Source organism: Lepisma saccharinum, chromosome 22 (assembly GCF_977018435.1).
Source record: "Lepisma saccharinum chromosome 22, izLepSacc3.1, whole genome shotgun sequence".
NCBI classification, from domain to species: domain Eukaryota; kingdom Metazoa; phylum Arthropoda; class Insecta; order Zygentoma; family Lepismatidae; genus Lepisma; species Lepisma saccharinum.
This window is the reverse complement of record NC_139250.1, coordinates 2,433,615-2,457,262: the sequence shown is the minus strand read 5'-3', so window position 1 is coordinate 2,457,262 and position 23,648 is coordinate 2,433,615. Positions and strand designations below refer to the sequence as shown.

Sequence of the window (23,648 nt, the reverse complement as noted above, 5' to 3'; positions counted from 1 at the left end):
TATACCTGCCACATCAAGTGTCTCATTGGAAAGTATGCTGAATATACCATAGCATTCTTTTTAAAAAAAGAAAGGAATTTGGGGGGGAGGTGTTCGGACCCCGTGGACACGCCCTTGGCGCCAGAGTGTTGTAAGCCTGCAACATGCAATCCAGGGTGTACCACATGGAAGAGTCATAACCACCTGACAGGCTAACCGCTAGACCACGCAGGCTGGCAGAGGCAAGATGCTTTCCTTCCAAGGTGCAACTCCAGGAGAGAAGGCCTTGAGAGCCCCCGGCTGAAGATGAGCCTTCGGAAGCACGCAGTCGGCTGGAAACAAGGGGGGCCCCTCCCCCCTGCGGCTATAAAGGAGTCGCGGACTCTTGTGCAAAATCCAATCGGCACTCTCGCCTTCCGCAACCATGTGGTATCTCCTCGTCGTCCTCATCATGTGCGTCCTGCACGCGTCGCCCAAGAGTGTGGTAAGTCCTCTGACACATTCGTTGTGCTTCTTGTTTCTAAGATTTATCAGCGAGCGCTGAAATTACTTTTCGTTCTTCTCCTAGTGTGTCGCTTCCGGGGTTAAAATTATTTCGACGACCTCCGTGGCGTAATGGTTAGCACTTCGGTCTACGACGTCACGGATCCCGGGTTCGAATCCCGGCCGTGTGTCCTTTGTGAGTGCTATTTGTGTCAAAACCCTTCATTTCGTGATTGAGCAGGGAATCCAGCCGGTGTTTGAATCGAGTGTAAAGAGGGGGATGATATATTGGCAAGCAGTGGCGCAGGATGGGATGGTGGCCTCCCCGATGGCGTAGTGGTAACGTCGTCGCCTTCTAATCGAGGTCTCCCGGGTTCAGGCCCGTAGCCAGAATTTTATTTCAGTGGGGGCTCATCCCTCATAAGCACCGGCGTCGTCAGAAATATTTGTAGGGGGGGGGCAGGCCACTGATAAAACTTGATTAGTACAAATAATAATTATTGTTATTTATAAAAAAAATCTATTATAAGTTACTAAAATTATACCAATTTCAATCTAAATTTATTATTATTACATAAATGGAGAGAATTTTCTACTCGATCCACCTTATCAGTGATATCTAACACAATTGTTGTCCATTATTTTTCTTATATTTTGTACTGTTAGTGTACTGAAAATCACAGTTATTGTATTTTGTTATTACCTTTTACGCAATCGTTAAAAAGAAAGTTAGTGGTAAATTTTACTCATAAAGTTTATATTCTGTGATCTCTCACATAGAAAACTATAAGTTTTGGAAGCTGTGGATCCACATTTTCTTTGGATTAAATGGTAGAATATAAAAATATCACCTGGTTCCTCTATTATACACTAAACTCTTTTCGATGTAATGCAGTTTCTACTGTGGTTATAACTTTATTTCTGTTATTAACAATGAAAATAATTGCCTTGTAATGAAGGGGTATCGGGTGCGAATCCCACTTTAAACTGTAGGTCCAGTCCCGATTAGCCTTACTGTGCATAAAGTGGACTTAAAACAGCAACTCAAACTCAAACAATGAAAATAACAGTTACGTTAGACGTTTGTAACATTTCGGTAGGGGGGGCTTCAGCCCCCTTACTCCTTCCCCTGGCTACGTGCCTGCACGGGTTATATACCCGGTGAAGGCACATGGCACCCCACACATGACACAAATGTCCAAAAGATATCCAGGAATGTGCAATTGACATCCACTGGATATCTATTTGTCCGCATACGTGATATCCAAAAGATATCCAGAAATGGATATGTTTTGGACATTTTGGGATCACTTTTGGACATGTTTTGGACGTAATCTGGACATTATGCTTTGATTTAGACTTTTTTGTACGTACTTTGGATATCGTATGATCACGAAAAGGACAATTTTTGATCTCATCTGGGTATTATTTCGACATGAAAGGATGCATGCAACAGTCAACCACCAATGTTTGTTGTTAATTGTCTTGCTCCCCCTTAAAATAGGCACTAGTCATGTTGGATAGTTGAATGAAATAACCGATCTGTAACTACGCACTGGTAATGAGCAGGCTGGAAAGTTCATATGAACTAACCGAACTAAACCTTTTCTTCGAGCAAGGCCTCATCTCCAGGAAGCTATCAACTCGCGGCAAGCCACGGCACCTAGCGACCTGTTGAGGGAGACGAGTCAAGGCAAAACATATTCTTCTCATCCTTGTAGCTTAATATTCACATATCTTTCGAAGGGTATTAAAACACAATTTTTTATTATATTCATAATCAAATATACCATTATTTGTGTTACGAAAACTTCAGTTTCTCTTTTACATTTTGCGAGTGCCATTTAGCGACTGCGGGTAACATGAACATCATAATGTATCCACAATCCACTTCATAACACTGTATTTCGGTTTTAATTTCATTTTGTCATTATTGTTTATATCTAATGATTATCTCTATTGTTATATATTTTTAAAATGTACCCACCCACGCTAAGTACCACATAATTACTTCAAGCTTGCGTCCATCTTGACATATGAAGCTTGCTATCGTAAGCTCTTCCGCCAGCTTGTGTGCTATCTGGGTATATTCCTTGGAGATTTGTGATGCTATAAGCGAGCATTGGCCCGATTCTTGTATGCAATGTATTGTAGCGTTTCTTATTCTAAGATTTTAAAAAGTTTCAATCGCTGATAGTAGCAAATAACAAGACGCTCACCAACAAGGAAAGCAATCACAAGCTTCTGATTCACTCAGGCCTCAGGCGTAGAACACACGAACTGAAAATGATGTGTATAGCTACTGTCTATGCTAAATATACAGTATATAAGGAACAGGTTTTCCCGGTTGAGCTAAGTAGGAATTTCTCGATTTTAGTCTCGGTTGTATTGTAGCGTTTAGTAAGACTAAATCGAAATTTTCTGATTCTAAGAAGAAAAATATTAAATCACTAAATAGAACAAGAAAATAAGTTTAGAAACGCTAATGCTTCAATGCAATTATTGTTTCAATTGCAAGATAAAATATAAAAAGTATACACAACGGGAATACTATGACAATTTTCTGGGGGTGTGCGGGATTGAACTTTTTGGGTAGGGACGGGAAATTTTTTAAATCCCGACATTCGGGACGGGAATAATTCGTAATTTCGCGACAAAGTCGGGAAATTTTCGGTATGGGAAATGTTCAAAATTTCCCGAAGCTCTGGAAATCTCGAATTTTACACGTCATTTTCACTTTAAGTGATTGTTTTCGCATTTCTGGTACAAAAACGAACAATTTTCGATAAGTTCCTGACATTTACAATGCAGAAAACGTCGAGAATTAACGACTTTTAAAAATGACCATTCGGTATTTTCGGACTGCTCGGGATCCCGAAAAGTCTTGAATTCATTTCCCGAAGTGGGGATTGGGACGGGAAATTTCTTTCCCGATCCCGGTCCCCGACTTTTCGGGATCCCGCACACTCCTACCAATTTCTAATATTTGAAACATATCCTATTTATGCTCATTGTTGGATAACAAGTTCTGGATCAGTTCTAGACATGTATTAGATATCCAGAATTGTATGAATCTTGGATATCCAGTTTTGGACAAGATCTGGATATGTTTTGGATATCCAGAATTGGATGTGTTTTGGATATTCAGTTTTGTAAGAGATCTGGCGACGTATTAGATATTCGGAATTGGACAATGTTTCTTACAAGCAGTTCTACACACGCTTAGGCTGTGTATTAGATATCAAGAATTTGTCGAGTTTTAGATGTCCAGTTCTGGATATCCTAAGACGTCCAATGGATATCCAGAAATTTATATCTAATGGACATTCAATGGATATCCATAATATCCATGGATCTGATCTGGACATTGTTGATATCCAGTGGATATCCCTGGGAGATTTGTGCTGTATGGGATAGTGATTCGGATCCCACTTTAAACTGTAGGTCCAGTCCCGATTAGTCTTTCTGTGCATAAAGTGAACTTAAAAACAAAAACTCAAGCAATCAATCAACGCTGTGTTAACCACTCTGCCACGGAGGTAAAAGTTAATAACAAAATAGAATAACGATACAATTCAGTACACTAATTGCGTTACCCCCACACCCCCTATACGCCTTCATGGCGTGGTGCTATGCACAGGGGAACACTTTACCTTTTTTTTTTTACACTAATTGCGTGAAATGTAAAAAGAAAGTAGGAAAAATATTTCATTCATCTGGTAAATCTAGTAGAAGAGTCTCCCCAAGGGATATAATAATTATTATTATTATAAAATTTAGTTTGTAATAGTTACTATTGTATAATAATAATTATTACAAGAATGATCATATTATTGCTAGAGGAAAGTACCTAAATATGGAATAGGTTCGTAATATAAAATAGCAGGATATCTTTAACCCCCCCCGAAAATCCTGTAGATAAGTTTTGTAGATTGTCATAAACAGGATACCTCCTAGTTTCTTTACTTGAATTTACCTCAGAGTTATGGATTTTGAAGCACATTTTCGTAGGATCGAATTTTTACATTATTTACCATTTCAATTTTTTCTCGTTCCTGTTGTGTTGGATACTCAAAGAAACATATGAACGTGTAATATATATTTTTGTCACTTAAATATGCATATGGTTAGCTGAATTTGCTTGGTATTCCATAACTAGGTGCTTTCATCTAACATGACACGTTCTTTAGTCAAAAGAACATGATTTAACTAAAAGGGAAAATAATAAGTTAACATGAAAGACTCGAAAGCATTCGCGTGATGTCTCTTAGGGTATGGGGTAATATCTCTCTGTTAGTTCGTCAAATAAAAATCAAAGTTAAGTTTGCACTAAGAAAAAGGAAGTCGATTTTACTTCTTTGCAAACTAAATACTTATATGCCTAACATATAATCCATTTCACTCAAAGAAATTAAACTTCTTATAATTCAACTTGATCACTCTATTCAAAAACCAAGCCCGAACTTCAAAGTCAAGACAAAACACACTCGTAATTGCCATAGTAACATCCCTTACAAGATAAGTATATACAGGTTAGTCACTATCCTGACATTATCAGTGATAGGTAAATTACAGAAATTAAAGAACAATAAACATTTGTACAAGAGAAAATATAGTTAATAACAATAAATATTAGTGCAATTTAAGTTTTTTCAGTGCACCGCCCCCCCTCCTACGAAACTTTCTGGCGACGCACATGTTTTCTTCTCAACTTCTTTAGACACGATGACGGCTGTTCCCACAGCCTCCTCGAGGGATTCCCATGGGCCGCGCAATTTCTGCTGATGGGAGACCAGGATAAACGTCCCGAGTCCTTGATCTCGACTCGGTCCAAGGTTATCTCACAGGAACCTCGTAATTTCTTTGAAAAAAGAAAAACGCCGTAGGAAATTACGTTGAAAGAACCGGTAAAAGATTAATCGAGTCGACACCGAAAACGAGATAAGATTAGAATGAAGACTTACTCGCTGAAGGCGTTGTGGGCATAGGCGTAGCTAGAACTTTATATTTGGGTGTGCACAATGAAAAAAAAATGAGGTCTTGTACCTTTTTAATAGCATATTTTGCAACACAATCACTTGGCTCTTTAACTGCACTGGTGTTTGTAAAGGAATATAAATTCATTAAATGACAGTGTTGAAAATTTCTGAATATATGTAGTAGAAAAAATCAAATTGCATAGAAATTACACACACACACACACAATGTTCATAAATGTTACAAACAAATACATCAAAATACACGTCATCTATAACAAGAGACGTCTGTCAAAAGGTACAATGTTCTTAAACTCATCAATAACTTCATTTACATCAATAGACAAAGCTTTTTCCTGTTCCACAAATAGCAAGAGCAGGGCTTCCAATCTATCCTGCTTCTGAGTTGCTCTTAATTTAGTTTTAACTTGGGTAAGCTTGGAGAAAGCTCTCTCTCACACGTGCAGCTTGTGACAGGTATAGAAGAAAGGCGGTGCAGTACAGAGTAGAATGCAGTAAATATCTTCCTTCACCACTGACACCAAAAAATCGAAAAACTATAGACACACGGTTCATCAGCGATAATGCACACGTTTGTACCAAGTAATGACATTTTCAACTTCTTATAAACTGCCTCTTATTTTCTCTCTTATTGAAATATCTGTATTTAATTCTCTTTGATAAAGCAGCCCGTAGCTACGCCTATGGCTTGTGGGGTATTTGGGTAGCGCACCGGACTTGTAGTGAAATCACAGTTTGTCGTAGGTTCGATTCCCACCACCGACAAAAATAAATTACTTCACCTGAAGACGAGAGAAGAGGTGCTCTCTAAGCCCCGCGACAAGTTAAGTTTGCAGCAGGTTTTATGTATTAATACACGCGAAAACGGCGCTCAGCATCACCCGTGCTAGTCTTGCTTCAACCGCCGAGCTATTCACATCACAGACAGTGAGTAAGATTGCAGCGGAACTATATTCTGCTCGTACGTTTGGGTCTATATATGTGAAAAGTTGCTGCAAAGTTAACCTGTCGCGGGGCTTAGAAACGAAGTGTTAGAATAAATAAATAATGACGTAACAGTCCGTGAGGGCCAGGGCCTTCCTACCGACCTCACTCCCCACCTACCGAGGGAACAGATCATCCAACCAGTCGGTCAGCACGACGAACTCCCAGTCATTGTATGTTCTCTATGACCGGGCTAAGCTACTCATTCGTAGCTCCCCAATTTCCTTACGATGGTGGGTGGCCACCGGTCCCATACGCAGGCCGAAATCTCAGGAGAAAAGTTGTTACGCTTCCCCCGGGAAACTCGAACCAGCGCGCGCCCCTGATGCCTTGACCGCACAGCCACGATGTGGGACAATGTTAGAATAACAATCCGTAAAATCACTAGAACAGGGGTTCCCAAACATTTTCGTTCCACGGCGCCCGTGTTTCAAGATCCACGGCGCCCAAGTCAGAATATAGGCCTATCTATCTACTTCTTGCAACACTCAGTTAGTGTGGTGAAAATATTGGAACATTTCGTGGCACCCCAGGGCGCCGCGACGCACACTTTGAGAACCACTGCACTAGACAATGGATAAAGTCCAAATGAACATTGCATGCTAATACAAAACTATTTCCACTGGCATTTAGAAAATTCCTGGGTCATTTGATCCACAACTCAACGACCGACGCTATAATTTTTCGATTGCTTTTGGCGCCTTAGAAGAACGATAGAGCAATTTGTGTTGTCTAACCTTGATGGAAATTTCAAGTCGTGACACTTTGTTTCGAAAACGATTCTGCTTGCCCACCTACGTGCAATTGCGTAATTGCCCCCCCCCCCCACCGAAAGAAACGTGACCTTTGCGCTTTTCAAACAATCACGCTGAAAGTGAAAAATCAGCATAATAGTTTTTATTCCGTCTTCTCTTTCTCTTCCAGTACATTTCAGCGCTTGTTAAGAGCTATTGGAACCATTACGTAACGAAAGATAATGCCAGGATATGCAAAAAAAAAAAACTACATTGAAAAGTTGAGGGCATAAAAATCGAGTGAGGTTCTTCTCGTGAGGCTGTAATGAGGAACTGTAGTCTGAGACTTGCTAACATGCCACAACTTTGGAGTCGCAAAAAGTTCCGGTGCAAATATTTTCGTAAACACTGGCGTACCAGGAATTTCGTGACGGGGCCCCTAAAAATATCTTTGATTGATTTGGTTTATTTTACTTCGCTACTCTGCCACTTTTGCTTAATCGCGACGATGAGGATGACTTATGACATGATGGAATTGATGAAGGAAAACTCACGAAGAACACCCATGTCCAGGTCGGAATTCGAACCCGAGACCACTGACTCGTAGCTCGCTGTGATAACCACTCCACCACAGAGGTCCGTTCCTGAAAATACCTATATATCGAAACTCATACCGGCATTGGAAATACCGAATTCCGGTTTCTTCGGTACATTCTGTAGTTTTGCTATTCACTAACTTCAGAATACCAGTATGCAACAAATACCGAAATCAGGTACCTAAATCTTAATACAGGGGTTGTATTAACTTATTCTTTTAGTAGTCACATCCATCTTTATATGAGGGATTCAGAGTGAGGTAACTCCACTTTTCATGACAATTGAGTTACATATATAACTTAGAAGTGTGAAGTATGACCATTTTAGTGCTGTAAGTAAGTATATCCAAAGTTTCAAATTCTTGCTCATAGAGGCGCCATTATGTTTGTACTGCAACAGCTAAACATTGTACAGTGGGATCCATGAGTATTACCGTGCAAATTGTCCATCACCATGTTCGTGCATTTTATTTGACCCAATAAGAACTTCAAGAATTAAAATGAAACTCAAGACAAACTGTTGACAACTTCTGCACCGGCATACATAAAAATGTATCGCTTAAAGGCACTTAGGATGTAAGAGAAAAATAAATGAAAATAGTCATGGACAATTTGCACAGTAATACTCATGGATCCCACTGTACTAAGTTACTTAAATGTGTCTCTATCTCAAAACTGTCTTGAATGGAGTTATGCCACTTTGGACCCCTATGTAGACCTAGCCGACTGTCGATATTCGTTAATGCTGGGTCAGTTGACACGCTGTAAATAATGTTTATACCAGGGCTCTTAAAGGTTCAGGAATTTTAAATAAATTCAATTCCGGTCCAGGAGAGAAAATCAGCAAGCGTAAATGGGTTCCGGACCGTAAGGAACCTTTTTATCTGTAAAGTATTTCAATACGGTCCACGAACCTTTTTTCGATGAAACAATACGCAACTTGTACCGAATTTAAATTGTGCGAGGAAAAAGGTTCCAGTCCTACAGCGGTACCCATTAGAATTAATAGGTTCCTGGATTTTGAACAACCCTGGTTTATACTTTGGAGACGAGTTTGAGAACGAAACACGAATTTACAAATGGAGTCGAGACCTTGCCAGATACCATTCCCGCCTGTGTGATTCTGAGCTGTTGCGACGAAACTGTGTTGGAAGGAACAAGGAAAGCTGAAAGCGGAATCGGTTGACCTGAGGTCACGCGGCTGCTGGCTGCTTCCTCCTGCGAGGATCGTTAATCACCGGCCGAAGGACTACGATGCGGACAACGCAGGCGAAGGCATGAACTCACTCTCATCATGACCTTGCGGAGATTGGGAAGGCGCTCGCCCCAGGCGCGGAACATGCAAGAACGCTAGATGGCGTACGTAATTGAGAGCTTCTTCGCTCGAGCGAATAACGCTCGAACAGGCAAAACGAGCGGTATACACTCGAAGCCCAATAGTACACATATAACAGTAATTTGTCTGTGGTTTTTGGGCTGAAACTACCATATTTTACAGTATGTGTCAAATTGTCCATGACTATTTTCATAAATTTTTCTCTTTCATCCTATGTGTTTTTAAGCGATGGATTTTTATGTATGCTGGTGCAGAAGTTGTCAACAGCTTGTTTTGAGTTTTCGTTTAATTCCTGAAGCTCTTATTGGGTCAAATAAAGTGCACGAACATGGTGATGGACAATTTGCACGGTAATAATCATGGATCCCACTGTACACTCGAGCGTAACACACTGGAGAGAGGAACCCTCGAACGAACACCCTATTCAATTTACATGATTGTTATTTAGTAAAGAAAGGCATCTATAAATGTGACTGCTCTGAACAGTCAGTTGTTAATAAAAACAGTTATTGTATGATTTGTTCATGGTGACGTCATACACAAGATACCGACTAATGGCAGAGATTTATTCAGTTGAGTTGGTGTTTTAAGTCCACTTTATGCACAGTAAGGCTAATCGGGACTGGACCTACAGTTTGAAGTTGGTTCCGAACCACTCGTGCCTTCTCCATCTGGGGTGGGGTTGGTGGGATGTATTTTGTATTTTTGGGTCGCTTATCTTCCACTTTCGGCAAATCGCAGCAACGGATATGAGCGATGATTAGATGAAATTGATGAAGGGACACTCAAAAGAAACCCTTATCCCCCCTCTTCAAATACCACCGAAGTAATAGGCCTGTATTTGTATGTGTACTCCTTCGACCAATGTTTAACATAGCGAGCTACGACGCCATAGGTCCCGGGTTCGAATCCCGGCCTGGCCATGGGTATTCTTTGTGAGTGTCCCTTCGTCAATATCATCACTCATCCTCATCTTTGTGATTAGCCAAAAGTGGCAGAAATGCGAAGTAAAATAGCGCTGCGACGCCAAGGGTCCCGGGTTCGAATCCCGGTCGGGCTTGGTTGTTTGTGAATGTCCATTCATCAATTTCATCATTTCATCACTCATCCCCATCTTCGCAAATTAGCCAAGAGGCACAAAAACGCGAAGTAAAATAAACTAAATCAATCAATCAATCAATGCGAAGTAAAATAAACCAAATCAATTAATCAATTTTTGATCAATGCAGTATTCAATTTTCAGATACTGACAATTAGTGCAAAATGTTTAGTGAACCAATGGGAGGTTTATGGACCCCTCTCTTAAACCCTTTTCTATTCTACACGGCCATGCATTGAGCAAAGTGTCGGTGGCGAGTAATTCGTTGTCATTTCCCAAAACAGTTGCGTTCCCGTGCACCGAACGTCAGAAAACACCTTGAATGCTCATGGACTTAATCACATCTTACGTCACCAGTGACTCATCGTCTTTCATGGTTTGAAGTTCCCTCATATGTGCCACACTGCACGTGTAAGTTTACGTGGAGATAAAATAGTACATGTAATCTTATCCACATATACAACGTAAAGTGCGTTAAATATGCTTCCTCATTCTCACCAATTAAACCGCAGGAATAAGCGAGGCTTCGTGGTGGAGTGTTTAGCGTACCGTGCTTCGAATTCGTAGTTTCTGGGTACGAATCGTCAGTAGAGTTGTCAGAGATTTCCATTTGGGTGGGATTGAGGTCACGCCTTTTGGTCACGGCTGCTAAAGTTGTCATTGATTCCTCACTTTTCTTCCCCTGTTCGCTTTTTTCAGTTTCCTTTCGTATCTCTTTCTTTATTTGCTTCCTCTGTTCGCCTTTTTCACTGCTTTCTTCCTCTTCTTTCTTTGTTCGGCTTTTTGAATGTTTTCTTTATCTGTCTGTCTTTCTTCTCTTCCTCTGTTTGCCTTTGTCGTTGTTTTGTTCCTCTGTTCGCCTTTTCCATTGCTGTTTTCGTTCTTTCTTCTTCTTCTTCTGTTTTTCCTTCTCCCTATATCTTTCTTCCTGTTTGATTTTTATTTTCTTTCTTCCTCTGTCTTTCTCTCTATCTCTTTTTCCTCTTCTTCATTTCTTGCTGTTTTCTCTCTACCTGTTTCTGTCTTTTTTCCTATTTTTGCTTACATTCAAACTCATTCAGCCGAAAACAATCCGCGGCATCTACTTGGCAATCAGCCTGCTGCACTTGTTCGCACCATAGCTCAGGGTCACGAATATTTACACTACTGAAGTAGGAAGTCCAACAGCGTTCATAACCTTCCTCCCATATCTCTTGCACACGGCCAACTGTTTGTAAACCTTATCCAAAAGCGAATCGAGCTTCAAGAACCATTCTGCAACGGTTTTTGTTTCATTACTTCCTCCACTCGATTTCACACGAAACGGCTCATTTCAAGAACTTTGCCTTTCATCAGATGGGATCTTTGCGAGTTTCTGATGTAATGTGGAAATTTATGGCTTGTAACGAGCAATTTTTCTCTTCAAAGATGTAACATCTATTGGGGGCATGGTCCATACATGTTTCTTTCTTTGAACGCTCCGAGCAAACTGTACACAATGGAACGATTTCCCAGTTATGGAGGAGAGGGAAAAAATCCGCTGAATATCTTTAACCACAACCTTGACAGGGAAAAGATATATCTTCTCTTCGAACAAAACGAATATGCTTCCTGTATTGTTGGCTTGAAAGGAAACTTGTTTCTCTTCCTATTTCGCGGAATGAGCATAACCTATCACACACACTACTTCAGCAGAGGGGGGGAGGGGGATTGTCTTTCAAGGCCTTTACTTGTTCCTGAAATAAGACACTCTGAAGTACGTCATTTGGAGTTAAGAAGTGGTGATGCGGTAACTTATCATCATATATTTAAAATAGCATTTATAAAGTCTCCAAATTGCAACTGTGGTAATTTAAGGGGTATTACTAATCATATTATTTTGAAATGTCCTATTCACGCAGAAGATTTTCTACAAAGCATTATCAAAAATTAATGTGCCTTTCCCACAAATGTGCCTTCATTATTGTACGAACCAGATATTCGCATTGGATATATATATATATATATATATATATACACTAACTTTTTTGGAGACAAGCTAATATGAAATTGTAAATTCGTCTTTTATAATGAACGAGTGAAAGTAGTTATTTAAGAATGTATTTGAACTTAAAACGTAGAAATTTATACAAAAAAATGTATATTTATGTATTGGAAATCTATGCTGGGCGTAAACAGCCAAATGTAAAGCTTAAAGTCCAATAAAACTTATTGTTGATGTGTTCCGGCCTGGTAATTGATGTCTGTGATTATGATTAATATATCTAAATAATGTGAGAACGAACAAAGTTATTTGTGATAATATGATTTCTTTCCAGAGCAAGAGAGAGGTGGTGGACTTCAACGACTCCGTGGCCCTGGCGGAGGCCATAACGGCCATGATGGAGGGGGAGCTCCCCTTCCCCCAGCACAACCCAGAGAACCTCCCTCGATCGAGTTTCAGCTGCAACAACGTGCCACTGCCAGGGTACTATGCGGACCAGGAGCTGGACTGCCAGGTAACAGAGAAGGGGAAGTAACATAGGCGTAAATTGGCGGTGGCAAAGGGGGGGCACTTGCCCTCCACAAATTTTCAGGTTTATTATAATTTACAAGTTACTTTTGTTAAGCTCCTGGGACCTGAGCAAGGTAATAGAGCAATATTTATGACTGCAAATTTAGCAGTTATTTAGCAAATCAGTCTCCGGTCCTATTTTTATGGGATGATAACTCTTCGATTCTGTCCCCCCCAAAAGTTAAGCCCACAAGTTCGAAACAAAACGTCGATCTCGTTGCAGACTTTGGTATGATATATGCAAATTTACTTTACTATGAAAGCTCTTCAGACATAGCAAGCAAAAATCTGTCTGATTATTTACAGTAATTGCAAAGTCAATCCATTAATTTTGGTTGCATATATTCAGGATAAATTTTATTTCCTTGAGCGTCGAAATGAGGCCTGAGGAGAAAAATCTTATCAAGAAAACTTGTTTGCCTTATTGACTTCTATAGGCTGTGAAAGTTACAATTTTGCAGGGGAATAGAGCGGTTCGATCCCCCCTCAGCCCCTTCTTACGTCTATGACCTCGAGATGAGACCGACTGCCATGAGAGAAGAAATGTAAATAACAAAATTACAGCACTGAGTCAGTCAAAATACTTTTCATTGGGCGAGGAGAGGTTAACGAATCGAAGAACATCGCTATTGTAAAATATTACTTTTGTTTATTAGCGCCGCTTTCTACACACTTTTGGCTCATTGCGACGATGAGGACGAAGTTATGAAGCGGCACACTCAAAGGTCCATACCACACCTTACGGTTCCTGTCGACACGCACTACGCAACTAACTCCATGTTCGGAACGGATCAAAACGTGAAATTAGAAGCCAAAACATGCCGAAATAGCTTTTAAATCTGAGGTTCCAGAGTTTTATTTTTAACCCTGCTTGAAATCTTGTAAAAAGTGTGACACCCGTTTCCTGTTACAAAAAAATACAAAGCATTTGATTGGTCATTTTCCTCTTATACGTACGTCACGCCGAACTAATTGTGGCACCTTCCCACAGCGGCGAATGTAAGTACATCACATGATGGTTGCATCTTGTCCCAAACACCTTTGTCTGTTCGTCCTTGTGAATGTCACATTTAACAACACCGTTGCGTGCATAAACCGACTTGAAGCCAGGAAATTTCACTGAACCATGACCGATTCTTCATTCCTTTTTTTCTTTTTGGGAAAAAAGAAAAGCGTAAGAAAGGGGGGATATCCTTTTTGCGAGTGCATGCAAACTTCAGCTGTGCACATAACGAAACACACCTGTTCTATACCTGCCATGTGTCACTGAACTGTGGGTAGGAAATTAAATAGGCCTGACCTTCAGTGGAAACAGAACGACAATTTTACTTGAGAACTATGTACGATCAAGGGCGCCGGCATAGGCGTAGTTAGGTAGGGACTAGGGGGAGCTAAGCCCCCCAAAACTAAGCATTGCGCCCCCCAAACGCACACGACATATGCACAAAATAATTAATGGAAGAGAAACTGCCCAAAATAAAAGGAAATTCATAATGAAACTTTACATCTGAGAATTAACAATTTCATGTATTACTCTTGTGTGTGACAGCAACACTTAAGGAGAGTGTTCAAATTATGTTTTGATGCAGAATATAGCAGAAGGTAGGTCCATGGTGCGATTTGCAGTGGATTTCAATTTCATCGTATCATCACTCATTCTCATCGTCGCGATTAGCTAAAAGGAGCAGAAAAGCGACACAATAATGTTAGCTATACTCCATGAGGCCTTAGAAAGATCGCCTCGCGGGCTTGCAGCAGACGACAATATGGGGGGATGTCTGCGAGAACCAATCAGGTCCGCGAAAGAGCGAGCCCGGTTGCCACAGCTAGCTCGCTGCACCCTTCTGGAAGGGTGAGTGACCTCTGCGTCTTCCTACGTCGCACTGTTTTTTCGGCTGAGGAGCAGAAGACACGAGAGTATCGGCAAGTTTATCGGCAATAGTGTGCGGGCGACGTCTGCTGTTAGCCCGCGAAACGCTCTTTCTAAGGCCTCCTGCAGTATAGCCCCCTTCCCCCGCACATGGACGGACGAAACTCAGCCTATGGGCGCCAGCAGGATTTTCTCTCAGGGGGCAGTCATAGAAACGATTATGCAATTGTTATTATTTTTATTAATTACTACTACCACTACTTTACACATCATAAATTGAATTGAAAATACTTTGGGGTTGTATACAAGTTCAGACTAGAGTCTACTATTTAGATAGAAACTGGATTTCCCTTTCTTCCTTTTATTAAACATATCACTTTGTTGATGAACAGTTCTTTCTCTTTTTATACTTTTTCACAATGCACAGATATCAATCAGTCAAGACACCGCTTAACCTACTGTCCTTCATGGTACATCTGTTCCATGTATTTACGTGTCGAAGGACACGTAAATAATAATTTCTGTAACTTACGGCCTGTAAGTCACAGAAAACCATATTTTCTGTTAGAAAATATCGATACAATTTCACCGTTCGGAATTACATTAACTCTTTCCAGAAATCTCAGGGGAGGGGGCACCCTTGTGTACGATGATGAGGGTTCATTGTATTTGCATTTTGCATGTTACGAATTTCCGTAAATATCTGCAATTACGGTTGTCTTATGCTGTCAGAAAGAACAAATAAACCAGTGTTCAATTTCATTGGCTCCAAATGTTGTTTTTTTCTCTCACAAATTCCTCTTCAACACTAACATAGCCATAAAAAAAGCTAGGGGAGGGGAGGGTAACATTTATTACAATCTTATATTTTAAATGTCCCCAGGTTTTACCCGTTTCGAAACTGTACAGGTTATGTGAAGGTGTCAGCCCACTTGCTCATCACTTCCGATCTGTTCCTAGAATTGTTGGTATCAGTGGCGTACGCAAGGGGGGGTTACCGGGTTTAAACCCCCCCCCTTGAGCTTTTGAAATATTATGGAAAATGCTGTAGAAAAAATTAAACATGGCTAATTTATCACAGTCAAAGATCTGCGACAGTAATAATAATAATAATAATAATAATAATAATAATTTGAATTATTATTCCCATGCAGCATGAAGAAAAACACAACATTCCAAACACAATCTAAGCGGCCGCAAAGTTCAATTTTGCAATTTTTTTTTGCAAAAAGTCGCGCAGTGACTCTCGCGAGAATTGTGAAAATTCCTTGCTTCGTCGCAGTGTGCCGACCTTATTGCAAACGTTCTTCCCGGTACTGATTTCACATCCCCTTGTGAACTCTCAAGTGATGCTGAGTCTACATCCACATCATTAAATAATGTTGAAGGGCTTTGTGAATCACCTAGAAGTGATAAATGTGTTGGAATGTCTATAAACTTACTTTTCAACGAAAACATAGACTCAGTGGAATTTGGCAACATGTATTCTCGCGCTTCATCATCATCATCATCCTGGGCGAGTTCCATAGGTAAAGGTAATGTAAATTCCCCCGTGCATATAGCACCTTGCCATGAAGGCACACGTAGTGGTGTGGTGGGCCCCAAAGATTCTCGATCTCGAACTATTTTGCAGGTGATGTGATCAGCACCATGCTCCGGCAGCCTTCATCCCCCAGGGTTGCTCTCAGGTACCCATTGCTATGAGGCTGGGTGCGGAGACAAGGCTGGATAAATTACAACCAATTCCGGAAATTGAACCCGGATATCCCAAGAAGTTGTCAGACTAGACCAGCGCGGCTCCTTGAATGAGTTTCATATTTTCATTATTTCAATAAATTTAATATATTTGCTTGTTTTTATGGATTTTCTTCACACTTAAAATGTCTCACTTATCATATACAACCGTTGACTAGACAATTATTTTGTAACAAAGAAACAAAAGAAATGTAATTTTGTTCTATTTCTTTCATAAATAGCAGCCGCATTAGTAGTAATTATTAGTAGTAATTAAACTAATTAATTAATTATAATAATTATTAATTTATTTATTATTATTAATAATTAAAGTATAATAAAACAATGGTAATGTGAATTTGCAGAAAGTTTTCTAAATAACACCCCCCTTGATGAAATCCTGCGTACGCTACTGGTTGGTATATTTCATCAGATAAATGCACAAAACGTTGCTTCATCGGAAGCTTGAAATTGTATTTAAAGTCAATGGAATTATGCTCATAAAAATCACGTAAACCGCATCATCTGTAGGGTAAATTAATACAAAGCCTGCACACTCGAGCCAAGTGTTGTTTGATCGACTTTTTTTGCAGAGCGTCGTGCGGTGAAATTTTGAAGCACACAAACTTGATTTATTGTGCACAGTTCATGGCCTATCTCGCACAAATTTTGTTTTAATTTATTGTTAACACTAAATAGTAAATATAATAAATAATTACACTTACAAACGACAGATGATCAACAATCTACGATGGTTTCTTCAATCGCGCTGACGAAAGTAACGATGCTGCAATACATACGATAAAATAGACAGTTTTGGCGCACATTGAGAAGGTTGCCCGGGCCAGTATGACAGTTCTAAAATCTAATAAAATTCCTCGTATGGCAGAGATTCATCAACATTCACAAGAATCAAGTGGACATCTAGTTTATTTATAACCAAATATATACGTATTTCTGCCGTGGAATAATTCTTAAAAGTATTTTCGAAATTACACTGAAAAAAAGCAAGTCTCACGCACATCAAAACTTGAAACTCTTCAAAGCGGCGCCCTCTCGCGATATCCCGCTAAGTTGATACAAATAAAACACGGCGTCGTTCCGCATCTTAAATGCAAATTATCGGCAATCGAAATGCTTTGATATCCACTGGCGTACACAGAGGGGGCTGATGAGGCTACACCCTTTTACAAAAAATTCAAATGAAAGCTGGAACGAGCATTGAAAAAAACAACAACTAAGTTTAAACCCTTAAAATGAACCCGATTGCCATTTTTTCCCCTTTGGTCAACTTTTAAAAGGAAGGTTACGATGGTAAATATAAAATATTGTGAATGTTTTGTAGCTATTAAACGAGGCAGCTAAATATTCCACATTTTTAATAAAAATATTATTTACGGTAGATTGCTATTTTGTGTATAAACTGTGCAACAAATAATGTCTAGTAGAAAACTTATAGTACTTAACCTAACCTTACTATTCTATGGGTACTAATCTATTGCACAATTAGTTAATATGTACAAAACCAGAATAAACGCAATCTATGTATGGTATGGGAAGGGGAAGACTTTTGTCAAGTGTACAATCTAGCATTCGCTTGGAATGACCGAGTAATCTTTAGATGGTCAACTGGGGATGCCGATTTCAGTTATAAATTTCATGTTTACATTTCAGTCAATGAGGCCAGTGACGAATTTGCTACGGGGGAAGATGGGTACTGCGACCCAATACATTTTTACATAAAAATTATTTTTAATTATTTTTTATTTATTACTCTTACAAATATTCCACATTGTTAACAATAGGTTGTCCATCATAAAATGTTTGCTACTTTGTAGGGTTTTATGCTAGGATAGATGAGTAATTCATGGCTACAATATTGTAGTTTTTGCTCAAGTTTTGAGTGAAGCTACAACTTACCTAGCTACGGTAGTATATACAGAAGGTTGTTCGCTTTATATCCGACCATGTTTGACGGGTACTCATCTTAAGAGATACCACGCCGCCACCACCGATCATGTTCTATTGGACCCCCAGCATTGTGGACTATTGCCTGGCATTGCAGTTTCCATTGCAGCAAGCTCCAGCGCAGGACAGGCATGGGAATTCGGTCCCACTCCTCCCTGCAAGATTTCCATAGACCATCCAGGGTGCATGGGCAGCAATGTTGAAGACGTTGTTTCAACAGTCCAAATGTGCAAAAATCCATTGGACTGGCATCTGGGCTTTTCACAGGAATGTCTTCAAACGGAATGACACGAATTCCTAATTCCTCTGCCATTTCCTGATAAAAACGTAGTGATGTTCTGGCGGTATGACTCGAAGCCTTGTTCATATGGATCATCACCTGGTTCGCGTCAATTCCATACAATTTTGGGATGTCTCTCCGATAGATAGGTGTCAGAATGGAGTCTTGGAAGTATCTGGCATTCACCTTCACGTTTTTGTCCACCTTGTGTATCATCAACTTACCCTCATATCCAAATCCCATCATAACCATAAAGCCACGAGGGAAACTTTCCCTGCACTGACGAACAATGTTGCTGTGCCCCTTGCTGTCAATGCCACGGTATGTGATCACCCGAATGTGACCACCAGCAGTGAGATGGACATATGATTCATCCATTGTGACAACTTTCTTCCATTTGGAACCCGCCAGGTACTTTTCATACAGTTTCACAATGTACGTATGAAAACTTAGCATGGAAAAGGGCCATTACGTAACCCTCCCAATACCGGTTAATTTTTGGCGCCATTTGATAACATTCACTACCAACACTCACACACCTACAAGGTCACACACAACACTGCTCCCGTCAGCAGACCCATAGTTCCAGCATGATACGCCAGGTGGCAGCACCAAATCGACAATGGTCGGATATAAAGTGAACAACCTCTGTATATATTAATAATTTACATTTTGTGAATATCCAGGTAACTCCTGCGACGTTTCGGGATGCAACTGCTCCCTTCCTCAGGCTGCTCACGTTTAGGTTATGTATAAATCATAACCACGTCGAACTCTCCATAGGTACAGGAAATAGGATTGGTGTGAACATGTGGACCGTGGCTATTCACAGTTTTAAAGTTTTAACATTCCAAGGAGCAGTTTCTAATCGGTGAAACAGCATGGTAGTCTGACATGCACCTGTAACGGGTTTTAGATTTTTATTGTTTTTTAACCATACACCTTTTACCAATCCCATATCCTGTACCTATGGAGAGTTCGACGTACGTTGCAGGAGTTACCTAAATACTCACAAACGTAAGTTATTAATATATATATATATATATTAAATTTGTGAGTAATTCGCACAACTTTTATTATGAATTAGCTACAGTAGTGCTGCTAGTCCTGGCAACTGACAAAACTAATATTAACCATGCTTTCTATATTTTTACAGGTATTCCACCATTGCGATCAGGAGAGAGGAATAGAAGGGACCCATGTTTGTCCAAACATGACCATATTCAACCAGGAATACTTTACCTGCATGTGGGCACCAACTGTAGACTGCGGAAGAGCTGGGGAGTTCTACAAACTCAACGATAACCTCTTCAAAGGGCCTTATATCGACCTATGGGGAAATCCAGTGCCACGATATGAAGAACAAACTCCTAGGTCAACTAGGTTCTAGTGTGGAAATTTCAAACTACATTTGTATGCAGAAGAATAGACATGGATATCTTTTTATATGAACAAATATGTTGGTTATGAACTCAAACTTGCCACTGAAACATATCGTTTTATTATTATTTACAGAGACTGATGATTTTAGGTAATTCCGTAATATTTTCCAGGTTTCAAATGCATTTTGTGCGAGTTTTTTAGAATTGAATCGGTTCTACTGGTATGAATCATAGGAGTTTGTGCTTTGTAATATTCTTACATTTATAATTGTTTGAAAAAGTCAATTGCTACACAAAAATTATGTATGTTGATTAGCTTACAGGATAGATCTATATTCTGGAACACTGCTAGCCATTATTGATGATGAAAACATAAAAAATTAAGAGAATTTTCACACCAAAATAACAAAGCACCATGAGGCACATTAATTCTCAAGATATCATCAGATGATGATGCAGATGTAGTGGCTCTCATCACCTTTGCAATTGGAAGATAACATATGGGCCAGTGGATTTGAAACAATTGTAATATATTGTCACGTTAAAAAATGTTTCAAAGATGGCTGCCTCTTGACTTTCCTTTAGTTTACATATAGTTCATTGAGATATATGTGCAACTGAGGCGACATGTCACATACTGTAGAAAATACGATCTGATCCAAGTGAAACCCAAGTGGCATGTAGTGCCATTCCAGTGTTAAAGTTACTTCTATATCTTAAGGTATATTTTCAATTAACATGTTGCTTGTCACTTCAGTGTTAAATTTAATGTTACATATTTTATGAGGAATAACGTTGTGACTGTTAGCTTCTAATATTGACATACTTATAATCTTAAAAGCTAGTTTATATATGTTTTGAGATTGTTCCTTCCATGAGCATGATTGATACTTCCTATGTAACAAAAATTTGGGCCCATGACTTTTACTTAATGTCACCTTTTTAGTGATTTGGTTGATCTTAGTAATCAAAACATACCATGCATAGTGTTAGTTATTAGCTAAGAAGATAATACAATATAAATTTCCAATTAACATATTCATTCGGTTTGTTTTGTGCAACGAAAAGTTACAAAATTGAAACAAAAATACGATGAAAAATATTGGTTAACCTCTCCAGTACATTTCCGTTCCTTAAGACAGAAAAATTAATGAAATTAGGATACCGCACTTTACCTAGTATTATCATTGCAGCTAACTGTACAAGACAAGCTTCAGAGGATACACTGCTTTGTTCTTCAGTATAGCTTCTGAAATGTGTCTAGCATGACTAATACTTATGCTACACTATGTTTTGAATGTGTGTTTGGGCACATGGGGAAATAAACATAGTGTCTGATAATGATTATCGTACGATCTGGTGGTGTTTATGCTTTCTTATAACTAAAAGAAGTGTAAGTAATCTGAATTATGCTATTGCAGTATTTTTATGTAATTTTGGGGAAATTAAATATAATGTGATAATTAGTAAGAAATTGGATACTGGGGGAATGCAATTTCTAAACTTGTCTGTTATTCAGTATTCTACTTATGGGCATAAGTTTCGTCAATTGCAATTTTTAATTTTCACATGCATTTTGACAAACGTAATATTCACTTTTGGCACATGCATGTATTTTCACCACATCTTGTGGCTTCATCAGAAGGATGGACAAGTTTTGAAAAAAAAGAAAGAAAACAGAAGGTAAAAGGTTAAAATGGGTGACGTTATGAAAGCATTTTCCTTAACATTTGTGCCATGACCAAAATGCTACCATGTAAAGTGAAAAATCTTATGGCATATTTCATGGTATTTCTCAATGATAGAATCGGTCGTATTTCCGTAGCACTTTTCATAGCATAACCAATCAGAAGCAAGCTTTAAGTCACAAGTGCAGATGTAAGGGCAGACGAGCGAGATGTAAACAATGTATGACAATTCAACCAAGAGGAATAATGTTTCCTACAAAACAGTATTAGGTACAAGTCAATGGCACTGCTTAAATACATACCTCACAATGAATACAGTACATGTATGGAAGAATAAATTAGTTGTTTCAATTGTAAACACCACGTACTGGCTCATCTTGTATGTCTTTTGGTCTGTATATATTATGTAACATTCACATTGCAATAGCAAAAGCTAACCAGAATGTTACATGAAATGCTTCCATGTTAAGTATTGTCTGCTATAAAAAAAATGCTATAGAATTTTTGGAAGCATTTATTCTAGCAAAAATGCTAAGGGAAAATTCTTCCATCTAAAGTTGGCCTAACACTAAAATATGCTTTCCGTTAAGGGCACATGAGTGAAAGTGCTGTGGTGTTGGTACTAAGAACTTATTCTATTCTAGAGCTAGATATGTTGAGCACACTGAAACTGTGCACGCCATTTTGGAAATTCAGTGGCTACTCAAAGAATATCTTGCTAAGTTTATCTTTTATGAACGGCACTGAACAACTGACGATAGACAAAACAATACCAGAACAGTAGTAGAATTTTAACGAATGTGCTTCCACAATCTATTTTGTTCGTTTAACGCAAACATTTTCATAAATCATTACACATGCAGTTTCCTTATCCACAGGAATCTGCCTCCATATTAAGAATGTTTGTCATTTTATATCAGATAGGAACGAAATTGATGGTACATTTTATACCAGTTAAGAATGGGCCGATATGAATTTCTTTTCAATTTTATATCACAACTGAGATAAAATTACAAATGTTCAATGAAGAATATGAATGGTTTACACTTCTTTCGTTAATGTGTAACCAGCTGGCTGCAATGGGTAAAGCCAAAAGAAAAATTAACTACATACATTGATATTTACTTTGCTAAACAATGGTATACACAGTAGAACGTTGTTTATCCGCATTAATTGGGACCGAAGATTATGCAGATAATCAAATATGTGTTTATTTTAACAAAGAAAAGCACGTACAGTACTGGCTTATTTTATACATACAGTACACAGTACAAGAAAACAAAAGACATGAGAAAACACTCGTAATATACGTACAGTATGTGCCTAAATTACAGTACTGTACCTGTACTGTGTTATTTATCTGCTTTTTTGAGTGTGCGGATAACCGACGTTGCAGATAATTGACATACGGATAAACAACGTTCTACTGTACTTTCATATTAATACAAATAAAAACAAAATGGCAACTTTGTACAAACTACAACTGGTAACACTGTTAAGCCTTGTTTCCATGTTTAATGAAACACTCAAAATGCTGACCACCAGATTAACAATAAATTTACTTTTGAGAATTTATTGTGAATCCTTGTCTGAAGAAGACTCTGTTAGAGGGTGGAAACGTTACGTTTACAGTGTCTTTATTTTACAATAAATTCTGCTTGGTCAGCATTTGAGCGTTTCAGTAAACTGCAACTATTTATAGACACATGGGATCAGTATAATTATAGGTAATCTCACTGGCAAGTAGTCGATACAAATTGATTGGTTCCATCACAGTTGGTAGCATGAAGCTTATTATTTGTAAAACAACATTCAGCAAATTTGCATATGTTGCATGCACTGTAACACTTTATCTAAATGAAAGAATAACATTTCTGTGCTACAAGGACTTGGACAGTATGTAATTCTGCATTCAATGCTTGTGTAATATGCATTTATGTAATTTTACTTCGTGGCAATTTCCAATACAAAGTAATGTGTTTGAA

General features: G+C 38.9%; 1 protein-coding gene across 1 annotated transcript; it reads left to right on the top strand.

Annotated features, from left to right (window-relative positions):
- Window positions 1-359: 359 nt before the first annotated feature.
- On the top strand, window positions 360-21,972 carry LOC146004945 (U-scoloptoxin(01)-Er1a-like). Its single transcript, XM_083144005.1, has 3 exons — window positions 360-463; window positions 12,506-12,685; window positions 19,750-21,972. Exons 1-3 carry the CDS (start codon window positions 404-406, stop codon window positions 19,981-19,983), a joined length of 474 nt encoding a protein of 157 aa, XP_083000131.1. The 5' UTR covers window positions 360-403; the 3' UTR covers window positions 19,984-21,972.
- Window positions 21,973-23,648: the final 1,676 nt, after the last annotated feature.